At 37.2% G+C, this 11,467-nt stretch overlaps 1 protein-coding gene across 1 annotated transcript in view; it reads left to right on the plus strand.

Moving 5' to 3' along the window:
* Positions 1-11,467, plus strand: part of LOC117122950 (carbamoyl-phosphate synthase [ammonia], mitochondrial-like) — a 39,420-nt gene that overhangs the window by 2,465 nt on the left and 25,488 nt on the right. The window contains exons 2-3 of the mRNA XM_033268726.1: positions 10,171-10,300; positions 10,670-10,779. Of these exons, the coding sequence (XP_033124617.1) occupies positions 10,181-10,300; positions 10,670-10,779 (230 nt within the window). The 5' untranslated portion in view covers positions 10,171-10,180. The remainder of the gene's footprint in view (positions 1-10,170; positions 10,301-10,669; positions 10,780-11,467) is intronic.

Here is an 11,467-nt window from a genome sequence, read left to right on the forward strand (position 1 = left end):
AAGTAAAATATTGTACTATATATTTAGCACCTTTGGCCTTTAAAACACAAAGTCTATCTTGCTCAGATTATCATTTATTTTTTGGAAATTGTGATATTTTAACCATATAAAGTTATATTCTGAAGTTTTATTACAGTATATATTGCCACAATAATAGAATAATGAACAAAATTTGAACACAGTATTGACTAAAACTTTTATAATAAGTCAACGTTTAGTGTGATAGGCCGGTAGACCTACTTAACTTTTTGTTTTGGCATTGTTTTACTCATAGCTTTGAACAAGCAAAAATGGAACTACAAATGCAATAAGCACCTGAACCCCCGCCACACCCCCCACCCCCCGGATCCGCCACTGGGTGTCAAATTTTTTCCATAAAAACTCCAAAAAGAAAGGGGCTCTTCCTTGATTCATAGATGGCGGGACTTCTGAGGTGTCTTTTAATGACTTTTAAATTCTTCAAAGTTCAAGGTTTTCCCCTCTTGAAAATGGCCAGTTAAACCAAACTTTCTCAGTCTTACTTATTACTGTAAATAGGCCTATTTATGTGTGTGTATATATGTACATAAAAAAATTGAGTCGCATATGTATTCTTTTCATGAACCGATGCACCGCAAAGAGGAGGGAAATTTTTATCCCTAGATGGCAGGAAATTAGCTTTCCCGACTTCTGAGCTGTTTTTTTTAATGACTTTAAATTCTTGAAATTTTAAAGTTTTCCCCCTCTTGAAAACGGTCAGGTAAACCTTCTCATTCTTATTACAGTAAATACTAGTAGGCCTATTATGTGTGTATATGAAGTACATCGCATACATATTCTTCTTTCGATGAATCGATGAACCACAAAGAGGAAGGGGAACCCCCCCCCCCAAAAAAAATAAATAAATAAATCCGCCATGTGAATTGTGAGAAATAACTCGGTCGGGGACTGCATAAACACTGTCTCTTTCCTCCGTCTCCTCCTTCTTAACTCTTTCTTTTCTTGCATTTCTTTCCGATCATACAAAAATCTTAATAGACATTATATATTTTCTCCCACAATGTGGGGGCGGGCCCTACAGTTTCGTTGTATAACACATTACAAAAACAAAATATGTAATTGCACAGACATAGGGCCTGTTTCTGCTGCCAGAAAATACCGGTATTTTTTTTTGCAGTAGAAACGGGCCATCCTAAGAAATACAGGTATTTCTGTACCGCTTAAAAAATCGCTATTGATTGAGGGTACGTACCGGTATTCAGGAATGTGTAACGCAGGGAACATTTTCACCAGTATCGCATCGCAAATAGCTACACAATAGTTAACAATTGCTACGCAATTACAAAACAGCATCGCACAACATTGCGAACCAAGAAAAGCCTCATATCCCTGCATGTTGTTTTTCACACTAGGCCCTAGGCCTAGCCAGATGTAGGCCTCTGAATGTTTTATAACTTACATGTTTTAGTTGTCATTCGTTTTCAATAAAATATTCTCATTGTGTTTGTATTGTTTTTCAATCACTTCAACCATGCTTTGTTGCTAGGTTGCAACTTGCTGTGAAAATTATCAGTTATTTTTTCACGCGCGTCAGTGCTGTTGGAAGAAAATCAAAGAACACTCAGACAGGCTCTTCTCTTTGAACAGCCTTCCGCCTGCCGCCGCATTCGATCCACGCTCAAACCCAACCTCGTGGTATGATGTTTTGAAATGGTGCACAGCTTATCAACTGGGAACCTGTCAGCATTATAAACAAGATGACGATTAGATGGGGTAGTGCTAGGCCTGACTCACGTTTATAAATACAGTACTTAATTTATTAAATAGGACCAGCATGCAAGATTCTTTTTATCATTAATGGTTTTCAATCAGAGTACATACTGCTGGTTTCAAGAGAGCTGTAATCTGCTGTAATGTTGTGCCGATTAATGTCTGCCACACAAAAAATAGGCCTAGTGAATCAAGTTACATTCCTCGGTGTCGGTTAACCACGGCGTCGGTTGACCACGGCCAAGTACAGTAGGCCTAATATGAACTTTTGACTTGATCAACTCAACCTTAATTTTTTTACAATATAATCAGGACATTTTTGTTCTGTTGATAACATTATTGTCCTATCATTGTTATCAATGTTAACTCATCCCCAGACGTCCGTGGCCCATCCAATCAACTTATCTCCATTATTCGTGGTGGTAAAAAATAACGCTTGTATTTTTGTGACATCACTATGTACTTTATTAATTTTATTGTTCACATCATAGAGAAGGAAGTTCTTTCTCTATGTTCACATAGATTATTCCAAATAAACAGCATTCATTGATACTTCAATAATTAATATTGTATACATACAAAAAGAATATTGAATTTAAAATATAAATTTACACTATCGTCCAAAATAAGCTTAACTAATATAAATTGCAATATTGTGTTCATCTTCATCATCTGAAGTGGTGGGACTTTTCTTGAATGAATTACTTTTTGGAAGCCTGCATAGACCTTGAATGTTGTAAAATCATAATAGTTCGATGATAATTTTTGGGGAAAAATGCTATACAAAAATGTGATATTGCTACCCAATTTTCAATTTTATTAGCAAACATTGCTAATCAAAATTTTGAAATGAAAATGTTCCCTGTAAAGGTATTCACAGTCCCTAAATTCAGCTGCAACACAAAATACTTGTATTGGTGACCCCCGGAATGACCCCGATACAACTTTTTTCTCTCTGCTAGCCTAGCCAGCGTGTAGGCGTGCGAAGGTACAAAATACTGTCTGTAGGCCAAGTGAAAAGATGTGGACTGAAGAGATAACTCGTTTTTTAGTTCTAGCATGGGGCGAAGAAAAGATTACTGGGAAGTTCAGTGGCACAAAACGTACCTAGCTCTATTGTCGTCGATGGTGTTAGCCGTGCCCAGTACCATTGCTAGGGTTGTCAGCAATCGCCTTCTTCGCCTTTGCAAAATCCATATAAACTTTCGATATCTTGGTGGTTCGGAATAATGGACCGAACAGTTGCCATGCCGACGACCATTTGCTAGCATCGACAAAATTACCGATACTAAAATAATAATATTTTTTAGCTGTATCGCTAGCATCTTCGAATCTTCGCGCAGTTACGGTGGAGTTGTTGTTGATAGTATCGTCAAAGGTCAATTCAAACTTCCGCTTCGCGAATGGCCTTTTGGGTAACGATGACGAAATTCCGTCGTGTTTTTGACAGAAACCAGACACGACCACCCATTAGAATAAGCTCAGATCGGCAGTAGAAATGGGGTTAGGATTTCGGATACTGTCTGTAGGCCTAGTGAAAAGATGTGGACTGAAGAGATAACTCATTTTTTGGTTCTAGCGTGGGGCAAAGAAAAGATTAATGGGAAGTTCAGTGGCACAAAACGAGATGCCATGCCCAGTACCATTGCTAGGGTTGTCAGCAATCGCCTTCTTCGCCTTTGCAAAATCCATATAAACTTTCGATATCTTGGTGGTTCGGAATAATGGACCGAACAGTTGCTATGCCGACGACCATTTGCTAGCATCGACAAAATTACCGATACTAAAATAATAATATTTTTTAGCTGTATCGCTAGCATCTTCGAATTTTCGCGCAGTTACGGTGGAGTTGTTGTTGATAGTATCGTTAAAGGTCAATTCAAACTTCCGCTTCGCGAATGGCCTTTTGGGTAACGATGACGAAATTCCGTCGTGTTTTTGACAGAAACCAGACACGACCACCCATTAGAATAAGCTCAAATCGGCAGTAGAAATGGGGTTAGGATTTTGGTACCGGTATTATACAGGTATTTTGAATACCTGTATTATTCCTGTATTTTTGGGATTTGCAGCAGAAACATGCCCCATGGTATACAGTAGTTAAGCAGCAAAAGTGAAACAACTGCAGTTGTTATAACCAACTCCCTGATCAGTCTCAGCAGTAGAGTTCAAGTCTATAGTATCAGTATCTTAATTTAAAACTCAGTAGCCAGTAGTAAACTACTCCCAGAGGCATGCCTCCAGTGAGGACAGGACCAGACAAGATTGAGTACCTGGCCAAAACCATTTTCAGTGTGTGGTCAAAAAAAAAAAATAAGACCACAGAGAGGCAGCTGCAGTGTGTGCATAGCATAGGATTTATTGGATACTCAATCAGTTTTATTACCGTATGTGGTATCCACAGTTAATGATGGCTGGTTTAATTCAGATAAAAAAATTTTTTTTCTTCTGAAGTCAAAATTATGCTAAAATATGCTAAATTTTTCTAAAATTATGCCAGCACATACTAGATGCTAAATGGGTCTAAATTATGCCAAAAAGCATAATTATGCTAGATCTGGTCACTATGCTTGAGAGTGAAAACGAAAAAGCAATAGGGATAGGATTGTAGGGGCGTAACATCATTTCTAGATTTAAACCTTCCAGAAAAAGTAATCGCATCCTAGGCAACGTGCAATGGACGATTCGGATGGGGGGGAAAAAATGGAACAAAATTTCAACGGTGAGAGCGATGAAATGTGCACAATATCTAAAGTCACATGGTACGAAATCAACCAATCAACCAATGACTGGGATCTATTTAGGTGTGTTATAATAAACACTCTCATCGCACTGTTATAACCCCTGCTTAACTTAACCTATTAGCACCTAGACGCCCCAATCCGCTCTGCGCATTACTTCCTAGACCGCCCTAAATAACCCTGGCTATTCAACCCTCTATAACTTCTGTTGTACAAACCCTAGCGTGTCACGAAAAACGTGTACATAAACTTCGGGAAATCCCTTTTTATAATATCTGGTCATCCAATGAGGTTTCTATTTGAAAAAATGATGTAATTTGCATTCAAAGGTCAAACAGTTGAGAAGAAGTGAAGTTTTGAATCGCTTGACTTCGCACAACAATGAGACAACAGCAAGCGCTGAACTTGTAGCAATGAGGAAAGCGTAATGATTCGTAAAAGGAAGAGGAGAGTTTCGTCCGAAAATCGTATTGCTAGAAAGCAACGCGAAGAGGTAAGTACACTACTACTACTAGTACTAGCCTATACTGTATCTACACACTACATAAACCTAGGTCTACATTGTCATTGTTCACATTGTACTTATTATATTTATTATTTGGCCTATATTACTATTTTACATTTCAACTATTTTTTAAAGCTCACAGTTTATTCAATACAATATGAAGCCTAACAATTTTTATATACTGTATAGTGCATGGGTAAAGTCCATTTACACAAGGGACCTAGACACAAGTATGACACGATACAGATGTGCGCAGGGTTGACGAATACAAACATAGTGATCATAGACCCAGACACGATTACAACACAATGACAATACAGATGTTTGCAGGGCTGATGAATACAAACAATGTGATGATTGTGTCATTGTATTTTATCATGTCTATTGCAAATTTAGCTTTACACAATTTTTTTATTTTTTTCATTTCTTTTGACTTTAGAAATCTCATAAATTTTGTATGTAGAATTATTATGCAGAGATGCATCATTTACTTGTTTTTATTTTTTTACAGCTTTTAACTTCAATGCTAAAAGGAACTGACAACAAAGATAACACTAACAGTGATGCAGAACCAACATCTTCAATGGTAGATGTTCAACCTTTGCCCGAACCAATGCCTGAATCTGAACTTGAACTGATGTCAGAGTCTAATAATTTTGCTAGCATTGCAGTCCAAACAGATGGTATATTCTGCACCTGTCTGTCTTGTCCTGGCCCAGTGAAAGTTGCAACACCACAGGTTGTGTTGCATGACCATAGATATTGTCAAAACCAGGTTAGCCTACCTAGTCAAATTGAAGAAGTTGATGAAGAGCAACTGGTACTATCAGAGAGCAATTTATCGAGTGATGATGACTCAGAAAGTGACTTCATTGATGAAAGTGATGGCGATAAAACATACCAACCAGATTCTGAATCTGAATCAGGAGAAAGTACTGACGAAGAAATAATGTTTGATGAAAACATTGTAACAGAAAAGAAATTCATAGTTTTTGAAAGTGCACTTGACATTCTTTTAAACCGCACAATTTGTCCTGTCTGCCAGTGTAGTATAGAGAATGTTCAGAAATCTCTGCAAGGTACAATGGTCAAAGCAAAATTACATTGCATAAATGAACATGAATCGCATTGGTTTTCACAGCCCATGTTAGGGGGCATGCCAGCTGGTAATCTGTTATGTGCAGCTGGGATTTTATTTAGTGGCAACACCTACATGTCTGTGAAAAAGTTTTGCCGAACAATGAACCTAGAATTGATTGGGAAGACAACGGTCCATCAAATTCAACTCAAGTATTTGTTCCCTGTTATCAATAGATATTGGGGAGAAATGAGGGCAGATATTATTGAAGCGTCAAAAGGCAAGAAACGCAAACTGTCAGGAGATGGAAGGTGTGATTCTCCTGGCTATAATGCAAAGTACGGGACATATACTCTGATGGAGCAGGAAACGGGTATGATTTTTTATTTTGAATTGATTCAGGTCAGCGAGGTGAAAAATTCAAATGCCATGGAGAAGGAAGGACTGATCAGAACCATTAATAATAGGTTGATAGACTCTGGCTGCGTAATCGACACTATTGCCACAGACAGGCACGTCCAAATTAAATGCCTGATGCGTGACAAATACAAAGACATTAAGCATCAGTATGATGTGTGGCACGTGGCCAAAAGCATAAGGAAAAAGCTAGCAGAAAAGGGTAGGACAAAGGCTACAGCTGAGCTCATAGGATGGATACAGTGTATATCCAATCATTTGTGGAACTGTTCACAGCATTGCGAAGGAAGTGCCAGCATTTTGAAAGAAAGATGGTTGTCACTTCTTCACCACATAACTGGGGAGCATGAGTGGAAAGAGGGAGAAGAGACGAAAACATGTCATGCTGCCAGAACAAAATGAGCGCAAGAAATGGATAAATCCAACATCAAAAGCATACAGAGAACTTGAAAGTGTAGTGCTGAATAAGGGCATTTTGGACTCTTTGTCTGGCTTGACAGACTTCTGTCACACAGGGAACATTGAATCATACCATTCAATGATGCTGCAATATTGTCCAAAACGCTTACACTTCCCATATAAAAGCATGCTCGCTCGAACACAGCTTGCAGCAATAGACCACAATTCGCATATTGGCAGAGGGCAAATGGTTGCGTCTAAAGGGCCAAACAAAGGTTCGTTAATGTACTCTCAAGCGTATTCTAAGATGTGTAAGAGCTGGTGAGAACAAAGAAATATTAGAGGATCATTTTGAGAACACTGTTACAGCAGTGAATATTGATATTGGGAGGCTGATGGTAGAGTCAAAGGTCATGTGGGAGAGTGGCTCAATGATTAGGTGAGGGGCTCTAACTCAGAAAATATGGTAATTTTTGGTGATTTTTAACTACTTGTGTGGTTTTGGAGAGTGTACTGTACCAAATACTCATAAAATGTGAATTGATAGAACTTGTCGTTTAAGGGTAGCCTAGATCTCTAAAAAGACTTTGAATTCAATACTGGTGACTGGTTCTTGTTAAGTATGATGGTAATGAGTTTCCAGTTGAAATAAAACTGATTTTGCAAAGATGAGGTTAGACTAAACGTTATGCAGGTCAGAACAAAGTCTATTTTTGGGGGGTTTTTTTAATTGCTAAGCCCTGTAACCCTCCAAAAACACCACAAATCCCACCTAACCCTCTTTATCATGTAGTATTTGATACAACAATTAAAAAAAGTTCATAACAGCCTATTTTTGGGGTAAAAATGCCAATTTTCGTTAAAACAAATTACTTAACCCTGATACCTTCAAAAACACCACAAAAACCATCCAAATTTCTTGATAGTGATTGAATCATGTAGTATTACAGTAGATTTACTTGGTATCTCAATAAAAAAAAAAAAATTATGTTGTACAGCCTATTTTTGGGGTAAAAAGGCCAATTTTACCCCTTTCTCTCCCCCTCCTCCTCCCAAAAAAAATAACTCTTGAACATCATTCTGTTTATTTTTTGATTGAGATATCAAGTGAGTCATACCACATGATATAGTCTTAATAAAAGGGATTAGGTAGGGTTGTGTTTTTGGAGATTTACAGTGTATTTTTATATTTTTCACAAAAAATCAAGATTTCACCTCAAAAATAGGTTGTTATGAACATAAAATTATTAAATATTTTTTATTGAGATGCCAAGTCAGTCTAATGAATAAAAGGTTGAATTTATTGCTAATTTAGTTGTATATTTTTGTCAATTATATGTACGCCTGACACAATTTAGACATGTACATCTGACACAATTTATCGTACGTCTGACACGTCTTCAATCGTCCATTTTTTCTTAAGAAAATGTACAATTTTTTTGGCCCTCCACATCAACTAGTTATTAGTGAATAATAATCAGTAAACATCACTTCCATAAATCTTAACAAATCACAGACATTTTGAAAAACACAAACCAGTACTTAAAAAACCACTTTCACCGAGTACGTCGGACATGAGGCCATTTTGTACCGGTTCTCTGTAACCATGGCAATCAAAAAATTTTTTTTAATGAAATAGTAACTGGTATATATATGCTTAACAACAAAACAAAATGATACACCTACAAGTTTATGTTGAAAAACATCCCTAAAGTGTCTGAAATGTACGTCCGACATTATGGAATTGCCCATGAGCTACCCTACCATAATGGTATTAAGAAATCATAAAAATGGTTTCGGCCATGATGGTTTGAGTTATTAGTTGGTTCTGCTAGGGGCCGAGTTGTCAAACATTTTGGGCCTAGTTAGTTTTTGTCAAGTTTGATCCAATGTGACTAGTACTCACAAAACCAATCGCTATGTAGGCCTACTGTAATGTTTAATAGCTAAAATTTATTTGGTCACAAGTGATTGGTACTAACAAAGTCAAGCCTATGTAGACCTGATGTAATGTTTAATAAGAGAGCTACAAAAGCCACAAATAGTATACAGTCAACTCTCCCAATACCGACCACCCAGAAAACTGGATTTCACACAAAACCGGTCGTCCCAAAATCATTCCTATTCTTACTGTATTAAAATACTTTCTAAAAACCGGATCTCCCAATTCTGAATTCCGGCCAAATTCTTAAGTCCGGAACAATAAAATTACTTTCTGAAAACCGAACGGCCAGTTTAAAACGATGATTTATTGGCGAAATATGTTACATAAATCATCGGAGACACATGACTGACTCCAAATAACAACTATCAATCACAGAACAACACCACGTGTACGATCGTTAGTGTTGATCGTGTGACACGCCGATAGCACATTAATTAATTAATTGCAATAAGCCTAGATTTCATTTGTTTAATAAACTGATAAAAAAAAGTTCATGAGTATGTTTTCTTTATTAAGGAAAGTATCCTTCACTCACATTTTGCATTCATTCTCACGCTAAGGCAAACCAAGCGGTCCCAACATAAGGCTATCGATTTCATAAAAACAATTGCGCATGACACTTTGACTGTCACCTCTGACTGTTTTCTATTGGCTGACGCTGTTTAGGGGGCGCTGCATAAGTTAGCACTTATTTTTAGCATTCAGTGACCCACCAAGTTTATGCAAGCGGCATCGAAAACCAATCAAGCTTGCAACCACGTTGAAGCAAAGCCGATTATGGCGATCGAACGAAAAATAACACTGACACTTATTATAAATTATGATACACATTAAGTTGATTTGTGTAAATTTTTATTGATATAGACTTCGACACAAAAAAATAGGTAGGTACAACATAAATAATGTAAAAATAAAGTAAAACATGAATTTTAAATGACCTTCTCAGGTCAGTAGGCCTACACAGTACATGATACAGTGTGGTGTACCTATCTGCTGTACCTTGCTAGGCCTAGGCTTATTATAGACTCAAGGTCGGGGAACCAAGGTAGGTAAACATGACGTTTTCTAAACCTGTCCGTCCGGAAAACCGGTCAAAGTAGATGGTCCGAAGGGTGGTCGGTATTGGGAGAGTTGACTGTACCTGTACATATTATACTTTTAGATATATATACTTTAGACAATAATGTACAGTATGTGTGAGGCCGGGAGACAGATATTGAATGTGAGTCGCACGCCAAATACGTGACACTTAGTAGGTCTAATTTCATAAAATTTTTGTCTGATAAATTATATTTAATGTTATATAAACTTAAATGATTCAGTTTTTTCCCAACAGTATTGGTGGCATGTCTTACATTATAAGAACCTCAGCACTGATCACGCGACAACAGTTTGTCAAAAATGTCCTCAACCAGAAACTACGGTTTCTTTCAACAACAGTAGGAAATGAGTCCAAGCTCCCAAAGGTTGGTTTATTTGTCTTGTATGATTAATAATAATACCTTTAAGAATATCTCTGTACCGGTAATAGGTCCATGGGGGTATTTATGCTAGATTATATTTTTTTTATGATGGTTACAAGTTATGGGTATCTTAATGATGATCAGGGTGAGTATTATGGTGCTCTTGTTTTAGCAAAAAAACAATAAAAAAAAAGGTCCTGTGCACTTTCTATGTAAATACTTTTTAACTGAAACTGCAAGAATAGTTGCATAATTAAATTACGGTTTGAATTACCTACAAAGCATATTTTATCAGAAAATTGCTGTAGAGAAATCTGGCTATTAAAAGACGGCTAGTAAATTATTTGTGTTAATTATATTTTCGTCTTCTAGCCTACATCTGCTAGCCTAGTTCTTGAAGATGGCAGTCGCTACCAAGGCTACTCATTTGGCCATCAGTCCTCGGCAGCAGGAGAAATGGTTTTCAATACTGGCCTAACCGGGTAAGTAATGATAAAGAAGAAAAGGTATTTTAGAATTTAGGCATGCTGACTCTCCTGAAGAAAAGGGATAGTCTTTTACTTAACCCGTTTATCAGGCTGTTTATACAATTAAAATGTCCTTTAGAAATGAGTAATCATATTCTTTTTGTTTTTAATTATAATTTGAAACTGTAATCATAATCAAAGATACTAGAAATACAAGATAGAGTTCTCGCATTGTAAAAATGAGGCGGAAGTCGTGCCCAACGTAGGCGGTGCCCTTCTTTTTAACCATGCAAGTTTCCTATACTTCGTGCCCAACGTACAGGGCGCCCTTCTGTTGCTAAGTATATCCAGACGCAAAAGGCGCCCTTCCTTTTCCACTAATGGAGGAAAACTTTTTCACTAAGAGTGCGTCCGGCCATGCGATTCTGCGCTGTATTGTTGTTTTATTCTTTACTGATTCATGGTTATGCTTTATTTGTTTTGTGTATTATTTGGATAATAGCAAAGATTTCTACCGCCATCAAGGAGGTTATGTGTTCACCGATGTCACTGTTTGGGTGTCTATTTCAGTTTGTTTTTGTATCTAGTATCTTTGTTGAGAATTGATAATAAAATACGCGACGACTTGGTAACGAAAGTTTGGCACAAGTTTTTTTAGATCCAGCTGTAGGGGCGTCCCATTTTTCGTATTCCCACCATGCAT

This window comes from Anneissia japonica, unplaced genomic scaffold (genome assembly GCF_011630105.1).
Source record: "Anneissia japonica isolate Jap-2015-1 unplaced genomic scaffold, ASM1163010v1 scaffold674_len412849_cov176, whole genome shotgun sequence".
In the NCBI taxonomy this organism is placed as follows: domain Eukaryota; kingdom Metazoa; phylum Echinodermata; class Crinoidea; order Comatulida; family Comatulidae; genus Anneissia; species Anneissia japonica.